Below are 19,640 nucleotides of genomic sequence, written 5' to 3' on the forward strand. Positions count from 1 at the left end.
ATTGATCTAATGCTCCAGTAACAGCCACCACTCTGGAATCTTAAGGAAGCAGCACTCCAACTGGATCTGCTTCTAAATCAACCCACCTTTAAAATGGTCTTGGGCCGCTTCTTGTAATGCACTTTGGGTTTCTCCACAACAGGAAGGACTGGCAGTTTCTTCAGTTCCAGTAGGATGGAGAGGGCCGCTCTCTTTTTGGAAAGTTTCTTGCTATTCCCCTCACCCTCGGCTGAAAACTCTCCCACCGTCACACGTGTGAGGAAGCTTTTCATGTGCGGGGGTCCGCTCTCCTTCAGCACCTGAGGGGCATATAATGAACACATTACACAAGAGAACACACATGCATGCAGAAGTGTGAACAGCAGTCATTCCAGTCACACTCTCTTTCTCTCTTCCCCTTAGGCCGTGTCTGCTGCACGCTCTCTTCCTTCTGCCCTTTACCACCTTCTTTCTTGACAATGGGAATACTGCTAATTAGACTCTCTACACTCAAACCGTCTGTTTTAACTGGATCAATAACTCATATGGGGAGTGAGACCACTGGAACCTGGGAGACTGTACCTGGTTATTAAACACATACTCTGAGTATGAATATATAAATATACATGAATATGCATATAAATCCTAGGACAGTTCACGCACATTAATTCTGCATTTTAAGATTGTTCATAAGAATAGCTGCTTTTCTTTAAACTGCATAGTTGTGTTTCTGTTTCTGTGTTTCTGGTCACTCTCTTTTCTGCTACTTCTATCCATTTCTCACTATCGTGAGAAACCAAAATTTCATGTAATGCACATGTAATCGCATTTACTTCCTGTGACATCACCATGACAGCCAACAGAACAGGTGAGCTGCTCTGAGCTCTTTAAGAGCAACACTGGGGGGATCGAGTTTCACACAGACGCACACACACAGCTGAGGGTGGGCCTCTGTGTGCTCAGTCAGAACTGAAAGTTATCCATCTCCAGAGACTCCCTCCTCACATCCTCTCTTCACACACATGACAATTCTGGCATTCATTCAAACATGTGACAGTCCAGTAAAGCAGGCTCAGCTGAGAGAAGCCATATGCCCATATAAAACTAATGAAGATTATCAAGCCCAATTCAAATACAGTGGCAAACTTTATGGCCCATGTCAATTCAAACATGCAAACACTTTAAAAATGAAGATCATCCAAATATTAACCATTGGATGTTGTTCCAAACTTGTAAGCCTTTATTTGCAACTCAAAAGTGGAATATTTATGAATGTTCCTGCAGCATCTCAACACAATGGATGAAGAGTTTGAGAATGGGCGAAAAATAAAACAAAAAATGGTCAAATAAATAAAACAGAAGAACCACCAAAGTGGTCCATATGACTCATGAACTATATTCCAAATCTTCTGAAGCCACATGATAGCTGAACAGACAGAAAAAAAAGAAGCAGACTAGAAGATGTACAGTCAGCTCAAAATAGTGACACAGAAATTAAACTTGAAAATCGCTTTCGAAAACTATAAATATGGACTGTGATTATGGTACTTTTCTGGTGCTTTTTTATCTTGTTCCCATTCACCTTTAGTGTTCCACAGAGGAAAGAAAATCATCCGGATTTCAAAAGAACATTAGGGCGAGTAAATGATAGAAATGTATTTTCTGAGAGAACTCTCTCTTTAAAGGAGTCATGTGACAATGATATAAAAAAAATTAACAACAACAAAAAAAAACATTATTTTGTGTACTTGGTGTATTTTGGGTGTATTTTCTAGGTACTATAAATTATTGTTGCTCTTCTATGCCCTGCCTTTTTTACAAAGCTCATCGTTCTGAAAAGCAAGGTGTGCTCTGATTGGCCAGCTATCCAGTGCATTGTGATTGGCTGAATTCCTCAAGCGTGTGATGGCAATGTTATGACCTTACCATACTGTGATCCTGTGTGTCCCGGCTTGATGAGACAAAACCAATAAAACCTATTACAAAAAAGGCATTTGTTGCATCCAGTGGGGAAATAACTACTGACTATAATGACTTATGTTCACATATCGCGCCTAAAACGCGTGGAAAACGCTAGGCGTGCCGCTTTCTCTTTCTTTTCCAAAGCGCTCGGGCAGTTGCGCCCCTGAGGCGTCTGCCTTTGCTAAGCAACCATGACGTGCTCGCTCCGTGAAGATGCGGACATATCAGCAAATGATAAATGGATTTGCGCAACTAAAAATCACTCGCAGTAGCTCTGCTACTAAATTTATTTAAAAATGGCAATCCATATAAAACTATGTACAGCTGTTCCTTCATCTTGGCTGAGTTTTCAACGTTGTTACGGGAAAAGATGAAGCCGATTGGGTAGTTCTTGTCACATGACCCGCGGTGTGCTTGCGGCTCTCTGAAAAGTTGAGATGCTTGATGCAGTGTGGACGCACCTGGAAAAATTGGGCGCGTCGCACCGCCTGCGCTTCGCACCGCCTGCGCGTCGCGACCGCGTCGCTTCCATTCCATTATGAGCCTACATTGGAAATAACGAACTTGCACGCGCAAAATGATATCCTTCATTTTATGTGCTCATTTAAAAGAAAAATGTCCACACTGGCTTAAGCTTTGATATTCCCATCACTATAATCTTTATCATGCAGACCAGACCAGAAACTGACCTTCAAAATTACTAGAGGATTGCATGCAAAACACACAAAGGTTTGGTGATCTAAACAGCTCAAGTATTCAGTTTTAACGCAAAAGACGCGATATGTGAACGGCCCTTTATACTGTCTTATTATCGCATAAACATAAAACCATGTCTGCATCTGTGATCGGAGAAATGACAAACAACAAGCACTACTCTACACTGCTCAAAACTCCTGTTTGAATCATCAGTGGCAAATTCTTTAAATATGTACCGGTAAATGTACTTACAGGCTGTGAGTAAGAAGTGCCAGACAGTCCTTGCAATGTTGGAATTGCCCCACTTTATATAAACAGACACAGGCATTGTAGGATACTCATTCAGGAAACAATCCTCGTCCTCCATAAAATGTGTTGAACACATCTGAATATTTGGGTTGGACTGTTGTGGAACAGTGTTGTAGATACAACTTAACCACTGATTTCTAGTTCTGTCCTCTTTTGGAAGGCCAAACAAAGTAGTTTCACTTCCACAATGAAACACACAGCAACTACACAACATGGCGGTGGCTGCAACAGCGAGAATAAAAGTTACGGCTTCTTTCTTTGAACATTTGGCTGGAGTTATACAAATCTTCCCACATTGTGAAGTAGACATGTTGGGGCATGTTAGAACAAGCCGTTTTAGGTAGATGTGGTTGACTCTTAACTTTTATAAAGAATATCTCTTTGGATTTGAGACTTTGCAACTTTACATATCTTCTTTATGCACCAAGAGCTTGTAATGCTCCAAAGAGAAAGAAAAAAATTTAATCGCTTCATATGACCCCTTTAAATCTCATGACAGTTGATATGAATGATAGGACGCGTAGACACACATCATTAATCTTCATCGGTAAGCTCCAGATCCTCAACAATCTGGACTTTCATCTGAAGATGACCAGGAACTGAGAAACACAAGAGAGCTCTGTGCATTTCCCGCACACTTGACAGAGTGGCATAACCCAATATTTACTAGGCCTTGATGTGGAATGCATTTGATCATCACACTTAGATGTTACATAAGAATTGAGAGAATTCCTCTGGGTGAGCCTCACTCTATAATAAAGTGACGAAATTCTGCAACATTTCCCTCTTGGAAATATCAGCTTGTCGTTTTCAGCTCTCTTGCAAGGATGAGGTGTGGTGAGGAAGGAAAAGGACTAAAAGCTGCAAGTCCGTCATTAAGGGGAACTCCCACACTGTCCATTCCATAGGCCAAGAGTGGAGATTTAGCTTGGTTACATCAAAACTGTACTCAGAGTCACAGATGATTATACAACTAACTCAATTCAGTTCTGAAGTCAGACGATAAATTCCCAGAGAGAAATAGATCAAGACTCCAATGAGATTTCAACTTCTCCTTGATGAGAAATTTCTCAGAGTCTCAAATAAAAGGGAACTTTTTAATTTAAATGACCACTTCCTAAGTCCCAAAATTAGGCATAAAGATGATGTGATACAGGGGTCTTCAAACCTTTTGCAAGTGAGGGATAGAATAGTCTCAAGGGCTACTTGTTTGATATACTCCACTATATATATATCTATCTATATCTATCTATCTATATATATATATATATATATATATATATATATATATATATATTAGGGGTGTAACGGTTCACAAAATTCACGGTTCGGTTCGATACGATACACTGATGTCACGGTTCGGTTCGGTTCGATACGTTTTAGATACAGCAAAATGTAAAAACATCTCAACTTTTCAGAATGCCGCAAGCGCACCGCGGGTCATGTGACAAGAACCAACCAATCAGCTTCATCCTTTCCCGTAACAACGTTGAGAGCTCAGCCAAGATGAAGGAACAGCTGATCATAGTTGTATATGGATTGCAATTTTGAAATAAATTCAGTAGCAGAGCTACTGCAAGCGATTTTTAGAGCTGCAAATCCATTTATCCTTCGCTGAAATTTCCGCGTCTCATGGAGAGAGCACGTCATTGTTGCTTAGCAAAGACAGACGCCTCATGAGCGCTTCTGCCCGAGCGCTTTGGAAAGGAGGAGAAAGACGTGCTTAGCGTTTTCCACGCGTTTTTAGGAGCGATATGTGAACAGCCCCTAAGGCGCTCGCTCACTCAGCACGCGCTGAAGGCTCGTTGCAAAATGTCTAATGCATTTAACAGACCAGAAATATAAGATCCTAAAATAACCAACAGGTCTGGTGTTTGGGTTGGATTCCCTGTAAGCTATAGTGTCTAAATGCTGCAGGGATAGTTTGCTGCGTGCATGTTTCTCCTTTTTTTCGTCTTTTCCCAGATAGTACTGACGCATATATCCCAGATATTCCCGCTGGTTTTTTTTTTTTTTTTTTTGTAATCCCGCTGGTGTACCCTGTCATGTTGCAGATGCGACATACCGTTGTTTTTTTATCCGCCACTCTCTTGCCATCACCATTATAGCTTAAGGGAATCCAAAGTGCACCCAAACACCAGACCTGTTGGTTATTGGAGGATCTTCTCATTTCTAGTCTGTTCAACGCATTGGCTATTTTGCAACGAGCCTTCAGCGCGTACTGAGTGAGCGAGCGCCTGCTGAGTAGCCTAACATAAACATATAAGTTGGTGTTTTTTTCTTCTTCGGGAGTGTCAGGGGCGTTGCCTGTTACGTTGTTTGGGTTATTGGGCTACCTTGTTGAACGCATATCATTATATTTCTTTCTCTCTCTCTTTTTTTTTTTTTTTTTCAAATATAATTAATTACTCCAACGAACCGTTCGGTATACATAATGCCGAACCGAAAGCGTCGTACCGAACGGTTCAATACGAATACGCGTATCGTTACACCCCTAATATATATATATATATATATATATATACACATATGCTACACTTTAATGGAGGACACTATAAAACATTTTATTTTCCCCTATATTCTGTGTTTTCCATTTGATTTATTATGGATTCTACGTTTTATGATTCAATACAAATGTATCATAAAAAATGTTGTCTAGTGAAATGAATTAATTAATTAAAACTTTAACAATTTAATCAATCTTTTAAAATGTAATCAAATGGAAATCAATTTAAAACAAAAAATAGCATTTTCATTTTATCAGATAAGATGCTGCACAACAGAACTGTATAAATGAATAATAATAAATAACTTGGTTGTATGATATTGCTTTAATATTACAATATTATTATTATTACTTTGAGAATTGCATTTTAGTTTACAGTAGTAATATATTTGGTCATTACTTCAAGCTAAACCAGACTTTTGACAAATTGAAGTTCTTTTAGTTTTAGTTTTAGTGTCAGTGTGTATTTGACGGTAATTTTTCGGTAAATTTTGACTGTAAGCGAAACTGCATAAAGCTGGTGAAGTGACTCTCCAAGCATCTCTGGAGATGAAGTTCATGTGTTCATGTCCTCATATATTGCGACAAAACAGTGAGTCATGTGTGTTTGAGTTTGTGTATCAGACGAAACTATTCCATGCATTCACACAGACACACAGAACATGCAGACTTATTAGTGACATGAACTGTCTGGCTGCTGTCACATTTATTTCTGTTGTGTGATAGGATGTTAGATTAGTCCATACTGAGTAAAAATGTCCAGAGCTTATCATCATTAACATAAATTTTATCATAAACTCGATATGATATCATATGATCGCATCATATGATATAGCATCTCCACAACATGGTGGCAGCGGCAACAGCGAGAATAAAAGTTTTCTTTCTTTGAAAGAACATCTGGATGGAGTTAAGCAAATCTTCATGACATAGACATGTAAGGGCATGTTTGAATGAGCAGTTTTAGGTAGGCATGATTGACATGGTTTAACTCTTATAAAGAAATTTTTTTGGATTTGAGACTTTAGTCTTTAGCAACTTCACAGATCTTCTTTATGCACCAAGAGCTCCAAAGAGAAAAGAAAAATTCTGATCCCATCATATGACCCCTTTAAACAGTGGGCACAATCTCCTAAAAAACTTCACACAAAAATAAAAATTCTGTCCTCATTTACTCACCCTCATATCAATCCAAATCTGTATGGCTTACTTTCTTCTGTGAAACACAAAATAAGATATTTTGGAAATTATCAACATTTTAAACCCCACTGACTTTCATTATATGGACAAAAATAGGTGAACATTGTTCAAAATATCTTCTTCCTGCAGAAGAAAGAAAGTCAAACTTTTTGGAATGATATAAGGGTGAGTAAAAGATCACAAAATGAGAAAAAAGTGAACTATCCCTTTATACTTTTACATCATTCTTATTTTGTGCTAAATGTGGTTACTTTACCAACTACACCACCAAGTCAAAACGGGCCTGGTAACTCTCGCATTGGCCTCCTGACACAGTTTCCATGGCAGCTAAAACACTGAGGTAGGTAGGTGGCAGTTCCAGCCGGTGAATGAGTCTCATCGGTTATACGAGGACTGTGAGGAGGTCTTGGCACCGGTGCCTGACTCCCTCCATTGGGGCAGACGAGGTTGTGATGTCTGCAACAGATGATATGGCATCCTCAGGCAGTGAACGAGGTTCCAGCAAGTGTTTGATTCATGTGTCTGACGGTGGCCAGTTCCTCTGTCTGCTCTCTGTCTCGCATGGCTTGGCAGTGGAGATCAAATTGAAGGAAGGAATCGCTGTAACATGAGGTTGATCATTCTTCATCCCATGGATGCGAGGGGAGATATGGTATAAGTGAGACCGCCGTGTCCTCAGCCTGGTGAAAAGGCAAGGTATCAGGCCAGGGTGGGACAATGGCAAGACCTGATATAATAAAGAAAAGCTCTTTTGTATGGATTGTTGATGTGAATTCCCTGAGGGAAGGTACTTATGTACAAGATGGGTGGTTCTTGGCGCGAGTTTCCACTCTTGAATCTCCGTAAGGCGTCATCCACGACAAGAAACTGTGATTAATGTATTTGTTCTTTGAAGTTGACATCTGTTTGATATTGTTTGACACAGAAAAGAAGGTGAGAGTGGTCCTTGATTTCATAAGAGAACAGCTGAGACACTGTTCGGGTTGACCTAAAGGGATAGTTCACCCAAAAATAACGTTTCTGTCACCATTTACTCACCCTAATGTCAATCCAAACCTGACTTTGTTTCTTCACTGGAAGAATATATTTTACTGTTCCTTTAAGGGCAGCACAATTAATCAAAATAAAACTGAAATCATGGAATATCTTCATGCGATTATATATATGGATATATGACTAATATATGACTAAAGTCTCATACACATGAATCAAACACAATATATCTCCTATTGTGTTCCACGGAAAGTAAGTCACACAGATTTATATTTATTTATTTAAATATTACATTTAGATGTGTCCCACATCTTTGACCAAGAAATGGTTTCATGGTTTCTTTCTCTCAGAGTTACTCTGTAATATCCATGCTTGTGTGCCAACTGAATCAGAAACAAAAAACATTTCCATTCCTACAAATAGCTGGGGAGAAAATTCCTGAAAAGATCTAACAATCTTGAAAAAAGTCCAGGCTCTCACTGATGACTTACAGTCAAAACTTTGAAGAAAGAAAAAAAGAAAGAAAGAGCAACAGTGTGTCCAAATGCAGTTAGATCGGGGTCCCCAGACGTAAAAGATTGCATGCAAGTGGAGAACGCACGTCAGGAAGATTCTGGTTGACCAAAGCCAAGTAGATGATTGCAGATTGTGAAGTTGGAGACAGCCGTGGAAAATCATGTAAGATAAACATGGATGCAGTAGTAGTCAGGCTACAGAGACCCTCAGGCTTCCTCTGGTGTTTATACAGAGCGTTGAGGTTTGTGTTGATTTGAAGCATCTCTGATACAGTTCTTTAATGAAGTGCTGATTTTGAATGGTGTTCAAATCACCCTCCTTCCCACAATAAATGCTTTTAATTTTAAAGCAATTACATTTACTAGATTTAACAGATGCTTACAGAGCTTCACCAAGACCAAGCATTTACTATTATCAGTTACCCACTTTATCCTCTTTATCTGAAGCTACGTAGTAATTTTCCATTTATCAAATGAACGGATGTCTAAATATATTCTGTTGGATGTTGATTCAATTAGAATGAACACTTGAAGGTTAGGGGGGGAAACATTACAGTTAAAGAGAAACACTTGCTCGGTTCCAAAACCTATTAAACATCTATCTAGCCAGTATTTTAAAGCATCATAAGCATGCTCGCAACACAAAACCTGCACCAAAACATTCATCTTTTTTTTGGATGTCTGAGGCAGCAACACATACATAATACACTAAAAGGCAATCCCAGAATGCATTGTGACAAGTTCAGATGGAAAAAATTAATCCAGGACGGAGGTTGAGCCAATATAAATATTTTATTCGTTATCAAACTGAATAGATAAAACTTTCTATTCAACTTTTATTTGTGTGTGCAGTATATGTTTAGAGTATAGCAGTTAGCTTAGCAAAATGCTAACATCAAAATCTATTAGAATTCATAGCAAGCCTAAACTCCTGTGTACTTCGGGAACGCTATACATTTGAAAGTCCTGTATGCAATAAGGATGCCTTCTTGTAGGAAGTTGATTTGGAACAATTACATTCAACATAATTTGTTTTACACTTGCAATAGCATACATTAGGTGGCAAACCAAAACGCCTTATACCGCCAAGTGTACCGCCGCTGCAGGGCCACGCCGTTAACACCATTATGGGACTCACAGCTGAAAGTTCTCTACCTAACTTAAAATTGTAACAGTTTCCTACTTCAGTGTGTTACAAACATAATTTTTGGTGTCTTTTGAAAAAATACTCTTTGGGCTTTACTTTTTTATCAACCAGATTTGATAATGCTCGAAAGTATTAAAAGTTATAGACACACAAGTGCCTTGAATTTTTTTTTACCACACATAAATATTTTTTTATTTGATATAAAAATACATGAAATCAGTCCTGGAGCAATCTAGAAAAGTGATTAAAAAAATACATAAAAGAAAAAGGTAATTTAAAATATAAATTCGGGATTAAATTTTATTACAAATGAACTATTTTTGTTTTTATTGCATCATTTATTTATTTATTTTCCTTTTATCACATGTATTTATTTATCTATATATTTATTAATTTATTTTTAATTTCTGCAGGTTTAGTGCTCCATAAAAGTGCCACTCAGATGTCAAAATCTGCAAATGCACTTTGCAGACGCAGTGGCGCTCGCACAGAGAGAAAACACACTCTGGTTGGCCACCTACTGTATGACACTTTTTTTGTGCTGTCTAGCTGAGAAAACAACATGTTCACAAAGAAAATGTTTAATAAGCTGGATTGGGTCACTAGAACTGGAAATAACTGTGCAATGAAGATGATTGTTGATCTATCCTTAGTAGTGTTACATACCTTTATATTCTCAATTCAAGTAGCTCAGTTTACCTCAAAGATAACAGGCAGGTTCCTCTTAAGGGCGATCTCGTAGACCAGGCTGATCTCGGATTTGCTGACATCGCTGTTCTCCTCCGTTTCTATCTTCTCCTCTGAACACTGAAAGAGTTAAACACAAAACAGACCTATTACAAAAAAATAACTGTAACATTTTATCCAGTATATTGGCCTATTTGATACTGTGTATATCACTATGATAAAAAATAAAAAAAAGAAACTGCTAGACCAACAATATTCCCTCTAACAGAAGTGTCAAAAACATTTTTTGTCTTATTCAACAATTGTGCTTTTTTTTGTAGCACGAAGAAATTATGTATAAATTACTGTTAATGTTAGTTAATAAAAAGACAATCATTCAGTGTTTGTTCATGTTTTTGTTGCTGTTACGTGACGTAGAGGTGTCTGACTAGGGGGGAGACGTGGGCTGATGACGTCATCGTTTCTGAAAATATACGGATTAGTCGTCCAGACCAAAACGTAAAGACAGCGTTTTCAAATTTATCCACTTTGGGACCCGGTTTCAAAAAATAGCGGTTTCACCTTACGAAAACGGCAGATGCGTGTGGACGAAACGCCTATCCGATAAAAATTTTTTGCGCATTCACAGAAACGCGTCTCCGTGTGGACGGGGCCTTAGTTCTGATTCATATCTTATCAACTATAACAGGAGCTGCAATAGAACTCTTACACAACAGTGACAGTCTGTGAAGGTTTGTCCGAGTGCCCTTCTTAAAGGTCCCCTTCTTTGTGATTCCATGTTTTAAACTTTAGTTAGTGTGTAATGTTGTTGTTAGAGTATAAATAATATCTGTAAAATTCTAAAGCTCAAAGTTCAATGCAAAACGAGATATTTGATTTAACAGAATTTGCCTACAAAAAACGACCCGTTTGGACTACAGCCCTCTAGTTCCTGCAGTAATAACGTCACTAAAACAGTTTTTTTTACTAACCACCGCCCACATGAATTCACAAACAGGGGGGTGTGGCCTTGTTGCGCTCCGACGGAGAAGAAGGAAGAGCTGTTTGTGTTTGTCGCCATGTTGTTGAAACGCTGTTTTTTTCATCTCTGAGTCCAATCATCTTTGTTTGGGCTTCCCAGGAACGCTGTACTTTGAGATTAATGGTTACAATTTATGTTTAACTCGGTTCCCGAAAATTATAATGCACATGTAAAACTATGTGCAGCTTATTTTGCTGAGGACAGCTTGCGGAGGACAACTTTCTCAATCTCAATCAGTTTAATGCTGGATTTGCACAAAGATTATTCTTGAAAGATGGAGCAGTTCCCTCTTTGTCTGGAGAAGGCGTTGTTTATGGACCACAACCGGTAAGTGTATTTTATTATTTAAGTTGGTGCGTTTAACAGTTTCTGTAACTTATTACACAACAAAGCTAAACAGCGTTGCCCTTTAACTAGATGTTAGGACTGTGCAAAAAAAACGAATGCGATTTTCATGCGCTTCTCGTCAGTAAAAACGCTCCTCCTGTGACTATAAATACATCTCCACTCCAGCACGTGCGTTCTAGCCCAATCAAGTTACCAGGAGGTCAGCCTGCTCTCAGCTGCTGTCGAATCACAGCACAGGTACCGCTGGCCCAATCAGAACCCGTTACGTATTTCTGCAGGAGAGGCTTCATAGAACAAGAAAGTCATCAGCCCGTTTTTGTGACAGTGGAAACAGCAGTATACAGATAGGTGAATTGTGTGAAAAATACTGTGTTTTTTTACACGCGAAACATGAACACGTTATATTGCACATTGTAAACACAATCATAGCTTCAAAAAAGCGCGTAAAATGGGACCTTTAAACTGATCTGACTGGTCACAAGCTAAGTGTTGTAATGATCAAAAAACACAGAGATTTGGCTAATATATCAGTTTACACACTCGATTTTGGAGTCTAAAATGCACAAAAGAAGTAAAACATTCACACAACTAAAGTGTTGGCCAGATTTTGAGGAGCATTTCGACCAGGCTGTTCTTCCTCAGACTGCAAATACACCCAGACGTACTTCAAATACAGCACACTTTCTAAATAATGATTTCAATTGTGAGGACAGGAAAGGGATTGAAAAAAAACATCAAGATCACACTCACAAAAGAGCAGCTTCTACTGAAGTACTACTTTTCTGACTGGAAGCTAAATTTATATTGGCTACAGAATTTTATTTTAGTCATATTTTTTGCTATGATTCTTCCATGCCTTTTAACATTTTACCTGTATAGTTATTAAATGATTGTATAGTGTAAAGCTAACGTGAAAAAAATAAAATAAACATATTAATAACAACTTTTATATTATTGTTGGTGTCATCAGCTTATAATGCATAATAAATAACGTAATAATTCTGCACCACAGTTGTAGAAATATTACAAACCCGATTCCAAAAAAATTGGGACACTGTACAAATTGTGAATGAAAACAGAATGCAATGATGTGGAAGTTTCAAATTTCAAAATTTTATTCAGAATACAACATAATTGACATATCAAATGTGAATAATAAATAAACATTTTAAATTTCATGGCATCAACACATCTCAAAAAAGTTGGGACAAAGCCATGTTTACCACTCAGGGCATCCCCTCTTCTTTTATAAAAGTCTGCAAATGTCTGGGGACTGAGGAGACAAGCTGCTCTAGTTTAAGAATAGGAATGTTGTCCCATTCTTGTCTAATACAGGTACTACTTCTAGTTGCTCAACTGTCTTAGGTCTTCTTTGTTGCATCTTCCTCTTTATGATGTGCCAAATGTTTCTATGGGTGAAAGATCTGGACTGCAGGCTGGCCATTTCAGTACCCGGATCCTTCTTCTATGCAGCCATGATGTTGTAATTGATGCAGTATGTGGTCTGGCATTGTCATGTTGGAAATTGCAAGCTGTTCCCTGAAATAGAGGATGTCTGGATGGGAGCATATGTTGTTCTAGAACTTGGATATACCTTTCAGCATTGATGGTGCCTTTCCAGGTGTGTAAGCTGCCCATGCCACACACACTCATGCAACCCCATACCATCAGAGATGAAGGCTTCTGAACTGAGCACTGATAACAGCTTGGGTTGTCCTTGTCCTCTTTAGTGCGGATGACATGGCATCCCAGTTTTCCAAAAATAACTTCAAATTTTGATTCATCTGACCACAGAACAGTTTTCCACTTTGCCACAGTCCATTTTAAATGAGCCTCGGCTGAGAGAAAACACCTGTGCTTCTGGATCATGTTTAGATAGCTTTAGACGGCGAATGGCACGGTGGATTGCGTTCACCGACAATGTTTTCTGGAAGTATTCCTGAGCCCATGTTGTGATTTCCATTACAGTAGCATTCCTGTATCTGATGCAGTCCCATCTAAGGGCCCCGAAGATCACGGGCATCCAGTATGGTTTTTAGGCCTTGACCCTTACGCACAGAGATTGTTCCAGATTCTGAATCTTTGGATGATATTATGCACTTTAGATGATGATAACTTCAAACTCTTTGCAATTTTTCTCTGAAAAAACTCCTTTCTGATATTGCACCACTAGTTTTCGGCGCAGCATTGGGGGAATTGGTGATCCTCTGCCCATCTTGACTTCTGAGAGACACTGCCACTCTGAGAGGCTCTTTTTATACCCAATCATGTTGTCAATTGACCTAATAAGTTGCAAGTACATTCAACTTTTCCGGCCCCTTATTGCTACCTGTCCCAATTTTTTTGGAATGTGTAGCTCTCATGAAATCCAAAATGAGCCCATATTTGGCATGACATTTCAAAATGTCTCACTTTCAACATATGATATGTTATCAATCACCTTTATTTATATAGTGCTTTAAACAAAACACATTGCCACACGCAAATGTTATCTATATTCTATTGTGAATAAAATATAAGTTTATGATATTTGTAAATTATTCCATTCCTTTTTTTTTTACTCACAATTTGTACAGTGTCCCAACTTTTTTGGAATCGGGTTTGTAGTTACTGAGAGCCTCCCACAGCTATCTGGTCCTTATAAAATTCAGTCGAGAAAACTATGCTATTGAGTTGTCTTTGCTAAACATACGAGAGAGAAAGAGAGAGAGAAAGAGAGAAAAACGCCCCCTAAAAAAACTTCAATTATTTTGACATCCTTGATTTTAACACAGCATTTTGTTTATTTTTAATACACATGTGTTTTATGTATCAACAACATCTGAATCTATCAGGCTGAGCCTCAGGTTTTTTTAGAATCTAAAATAAGAAGCCATTAGTGACTGATATAAAACAAATGCCTTACAAACATCTGCTAAATAGGGCAAATTGAAAATCAACATTTCTGATGGATTAATCATCCACTTCTCTTTGAAAACCCCTCAAATCCGCCTTTCTGTCAGCACGTCTTCATCTGAGAGATTTCCTGCTTACAGTGTGCGGTCACTGAGCACCGTTCCCATGACAACCAGAGGACGGACCCCGTCACTTGGTCTTGAACAGGACTGAGGAGCTTCCTGAGGTCTGTTTACTAACCATTCAGAGCTGTGCTTACTGTACATACTGCGACCTTGTTTATTCCCTCCACAACTCTGGCATGTGCTCATTTGCCTGTTAGCACATGGTAAACAATTGGCTTTGTGAGTTTATGAGCGTGTTGAAGGGAAGCAAAACATTGTGTACTTGACAATAAAAATCAGCTGAGCCACAAACACCAACTCTCATTCCCTAATAATGGTGCAAACGGCCTTATTTATATTCACAGAAAAGTCTGCAACAAAAAGTTGCTCTTATTATTTAAATGTAGATAAATCTGGATTATTCTAAGCAAAGACAGTAAAGATTATATATTGTGAAATATTATTACAATATAAAATAACTGTTTTCTATTTTAAAATGTTCGTGCAATTTATTACTGTGATTCAAAGCTGTATTCTTAGCAGTCATTACTCTATTCTTTAGTAATATGGTCCTCAAGAAAAATAATATAATTATCATCAATGTTAAAACCAGTTGTGCTGTGTAATATCCATTCAGGGTTCTTTAATGAATGGAAAGTTCAAAAGAACAGCATTTATTTGAAACAGAAGTCTTTTGTAATATAAGTAACATTCATTATTGTCACATTCAACAACATAAGTTACCTTTTTTTATACGTGTTTAAAAGTTTACAATGCACATAAATTTGCTCTTATTCTCATTCTGGTCATTAAATCTGTATACTTCTAAATGAGGGATCAAGTACACATAATTAGTGATTTAAGATGTGCGCACAAATATGTGTGAATGAAACCTATTGTGTGTGTGTTTGTTCGTGTGAGCATAATACTCATCCTCGAGGTTTGAGATATGGTACAAGAGTGCGGAGACATGCAGACGAACACGGTTTTGCCCTGAGGTGTGCACAGGTATGGTGTATCAATTTGTAAAGCAATACACGGAAGAAGCGTCTGACAAAGCCCTCATTATGGAGACAGAAGAGGGACACGACTATACAGGAGAGGCGCCACTGCAGTTTAAATAACATTGGTCAATGTCAGGAATTTGGGGCACAAGGTAATATGATTTCCGGTGGGAGAAATTAGTATTTTGTAGGAGGACCTGAAGCTACGTTCAAACATAGCTAGATATTGCGATCATTGACAGATGATGAGGAAACAAGGACAGTTGTGTCTTCTTAAATATCATAAGCCTTAATATCACTTTTACCTGACATCAGGTTATGAATATGCAGAGCACATGAACAGAAAACTGACACATAAAATGTCCCAGACTATTAGTGAAAATACTATAAAATCACATATATGTGATCTATATGTGATCTATATATATATATATATATATATATATATATATATATATATATATATATATATTGTTTAATGGATTTTATAATAATATCCATTACAAATTAGACATTTTTAATGATAAATTCTTAGACAGAATATTTATATTTCTTATTCGGCTATTTTTTTTTTTTTTTTTAAATGGTCTCAGATTTTATATCTGGAAAAATATCAAAAACTGTTTGGTAAACAACATAAGATTTTTATTTTTGTTCAATTATCATAAGTATGTACACTCAATTCAAAAATTCAAAATTTATTTAGTTTTTTTATGTTTTCGAATGTCTCTTATACTCACAAAGGCTGAATTTAAATAAAAAATACAGTAAAACAATTATATTATTATATAGTATTACAAATTAAAATATTTTTATTATTATTATTATTATTTTAATATGTTTTTAACTGAAATGGCAAGTTGAATATAAAGCAGCCATTATGCCAGACTTTAGTCACATTATCCTTCAGAAATCATACTAATATGATAGTAAGATTTTGATAGCTAAGAAACATATTTTATGTATTATAATGAATCTTGAAAACAGTTGTGCTGCTGGATATGTTTGTGAAAATAAATGTTTTCAGGATACAGGATGAGATCACTTTTGATCATTTTAATGCATCCTTGCTGAATACGAGTATTATGAAATAATGAAATTAAAAAAAGGTTTGATTGCATGGCTTTGCAGTGTGTGTTCAGTTAGGAGGGACAGTTGTGAAGGTTACCTGAGGTGGTCTCTCTGGAATGGGTTCGTTCTTCAGGGCTTGAAGGGCTTTCATGGCTGCACTGTGTCGGGCAGCTTGGCGAGTCCGCCCCTCTCCGATAAACTCGTTGTTCCCCACTGTCAGCTGCACATAAAATACCTTAGGCACTGGGTAATGGTACCTAGGTTTGGGAGAGGGCCAAGAGACAGAGAAGGAAAGGTTGAGTCAAAGAGAAAAAAGCAGGTAAAAGGAAAAAAAGCCCTTTGATTTATAAGAGGATTATCTTATCGAAACTTGGCAGTTTTATCCCTGTGCAAACTCAAGAATGGAAACAACAGACACTAGAAAAGCAACCAGGAGATGAATTGAACATGCCGGCTGCTAATTGGAAGGAATGATGGGAAAAACATGACTTGTGGTGATAGAGAAGCAATAAAATAAAAATAAGGATTTGTTTTTCCATCCATGCTATCAAGTTTAAGAGGTCATATGATGCGATTTAGAGTTTTCCTTTCTCTTTGGAGTGTTAAAAGCAGATTTTGCTTAGATAAGATCCCTGAAGGTACAGAGAATAGAGTCTTAAACCAAAGAAATATTCTTTATCAAAGTTAAGACTCTGCCACGACCCCACATGTATACGTTAAGGATCATAGACTGTATAAAAACATGGACGTAGTGTCTGTGACGTCACCCGTAGGATTCCAAAAAGTGTTTTTGAAGCTCAAAGTGGGCAGAGGTGGCCGTTGCCATCTTGGCAGCATGTCAGCACGATTCACTCCCGGATAATCGAAAATGGGCAAAGAGGCGGGAGCTGGTTGCTGAAACCACGCCCACCTATCTTGACAGTGGTGACAGCAGCAGCAATCCACCTGTCACTCAAGTGGCCACACACTTAATTATGCATAACTTTAAGGCTTAAAAAAAAATAAACAGACGAGTTATAAAAATAAAAATAAAATGTACTCCCATCACAGTTGTCATGAAGGGGAAAATTTGCTATATAGACCAAAATCATTTTTTGAGCCAGGCTGTCAACATGTTTTTTCTGCTGTGAAGTTGGAAATATTACCATGGGGAGTCTATAGGATTGTGTCCCTTCTGCAGCCAGCCTCTAGTGGCCAGTTGACAAATTACAGTTTAAGTCACTTCCTTGTTGACTTCACAGAGAGCGTGGGAGGTTGCCGTTTGGTCACGATGTGGGAATATTTGCGTAATGCCACCCAAAAGTTCACGCAAAGAAAGATGGCGTGGTTTCAGTAACCGCAGTTAATGTTGAAGCAGTCAGGGAGATGCTGTGTGTTTCTAGGCCAAAGCAAAAGCACTTTATTTGGCCTTCTGAAAGTAGATGCATTTAGGAATCTTTAAGATTACTTACAACAGAACAGCAACGTATTATATGGACGACTGTATCGTGAACCTAGGAGAGGAGGTCAATCTGACTTTGCTACAACAATCTGGCGCTTCTGAATCAGCTACTGTAAGTATGTTTTGTTATTAGTTTAAGTATTTGCTATTGACTGTTCAAATGCGGAGTTTTACATGTCGTGTGTGTGCACGCATGCGTGTGAGAGAGAGAGAGAGAGAGAGAGAGAGAGAGAGAGAGAGAGAGATGGTCAAACAGTGGAGTCAGCTGTCTTAACCTTCTGTGGCTTGTGTACTGCAAACACATACAAGCTTCATCACTGTGTCTGTCATGCGACTCTGTTCCTCTTTCAGGCTTGAACTGATGGTAAAACTAAGGACATTATTAACGGTCTTTAGATTTATTTTGAAAGAAGAAGGTCGCGATTATGGAAAGGGGCGTTACATTTGCTCGCAATGCTTTCGATGTTCAGCCAATCACAATGGACTGGGTCAGTTGGCCAATCAGAGCAGACTTTGAATGTCAGAAGGAGCCACTTTGTAGAAAACAATGTGTTTGAGAGAGGCGGGGCATAGAGGACCTACAATAATGTACAATATTTACAAATATATATATGTTTTTTGAACATTGAAGCATGTCAACATATTTTGAATAATGATCTGTAAAAAAAAAATCATAATATGACCCCTTTAAATATATGAGGCATACAACAATATTACAATATCAGCAGATACAATAAGCCAATAATAATCATAATAATAAAAATGTATGTCATTGCCAAGAACCAATAAATGACACACAAAATACAATTCTATGAATATTAAATTCCTTACAATTTTGTCTAAATAAATAATATAAAAAAACTGTAAAAAGTAAAATAAATTTTTCACAAATGTTTCAAACCGTGGAGTGAATTAAAGTGAATTTAAGCACCGCAATATTATACCACTACTTAAAATGCTTCTACTTTTAGTATTTAATAACGTTTTTTAAAAATACATAAAAAAACTTCAAATCTAATTTTTTTTTTTCAAATTCTATTCTTAAACAATATCAATAAGACATAATTCTTCAGCTGACTTTTGTTTTAAATAACTCAAAATTTCCAGGTTTAAAAAATAACTTGACATGTGATCTAGACTCTGTATAAGGATACATATAAATCAACTAGCTAAATGAGAAAACTAATCTTTAGAAGTTTGAAGAGTATGTAAAAATTATTATTCAGTATGAAAAATTGACATTTATTTTGAGATTTGCTACTTATCAGTGTTATTAAAGTTTTAAAGTTTAACTTTAAGTGAGCAACTGATGACAGCAGGGGCAATCTAAATGTAAAAGTAAGATAAGTGAGCATTCACATACTGACCGATACATATTCAATGCACAAAAAGAAATAAATAAAAACAGCATGAGATGTGATGCATCCGTCTGAACATTCATGAATGCTTTAAAGGAAATTCATCGAAACTGTTTGCATTCCAAGTAAAGCACGGCTAAAAACAAATCTAAACTATTTAGAAAATGGACTAGTCTGTTTTCGGACAGTTAGTATAGCATCGAGAGCCATTCTTTCTATGCATGCAGCTGTATCGGACATTATTATGTACCCCCTTCACTCCGCTGTCACTGAGCTCCAATGAAGTAAGTGTCTAAAGACACAAAGGCTGATGGGAGTGGTGTACAAAGCTTTAAAACAACTAGAGAAAAGACAGATTTATTTCTGAGGCGGTACCCGAACAATATTGGTAGAGTAATAAATGG

General features: G+C 37.5%; 1 protein-coding gene and 1 long non-coding RNA gene across 4 annotated transcripts in view; both read right to left on the reverse strand.

The window, feature by feature from the left end:
- LOC127946053 (uncharacterized) overlaps positions 1-19,640 on the reverse strand; it is a 137,435-nt gene that overhangs the window by 86,797 nt on the left and 30,998 nt on the right. The window lies entirely within an intron of this gene.
- Positions 1-19,640, reverse strand: part of LOC127946049 (double-stranded RNA-binding protein Staufen homolog 2) — a 118,882-nt gene that overhangs the window by 65,639 nt on the left and 33,603 nt on the right. For all 3 annotated transcript variants that reach the window (XM_052542335.1, XM_052542333.1, XM_052542332.1), the window contains exons 6-8: positions 16,535-16,694; positions 10,007-10,114; positions 87-299 (exon numbers count right to left, since the gene is read on the reverse strand). In XM_052542335.1, the coding sequence (XP_052398295.1) occupies positions 87-299; positions 10,007-10,114; positions 16,535-16,694 (481 nt within the window). The remainder of the gene's footprint in view (positions 1-86; positions 300-10,006; positions 10,115-16,534; positions 16,695-19,640) is intronic.

This window comes from Carassius gibelio, chromosome A24, assembly GCF_023724105.1.
Source record: "Carassius gibelio isolate Cgi1373 ecotype wild population from Czech Republic chromosome A24, carGib1.2-hapl.c, whole genome shotgun sequence".
Classification (NCBI taxonomy): domain Eukaryota; kingdom Metazoa; phylum Chordata; class Actinopteri; order Cypriniformes; family Cyprinidae; genus Carassius; species Carassius gibelio.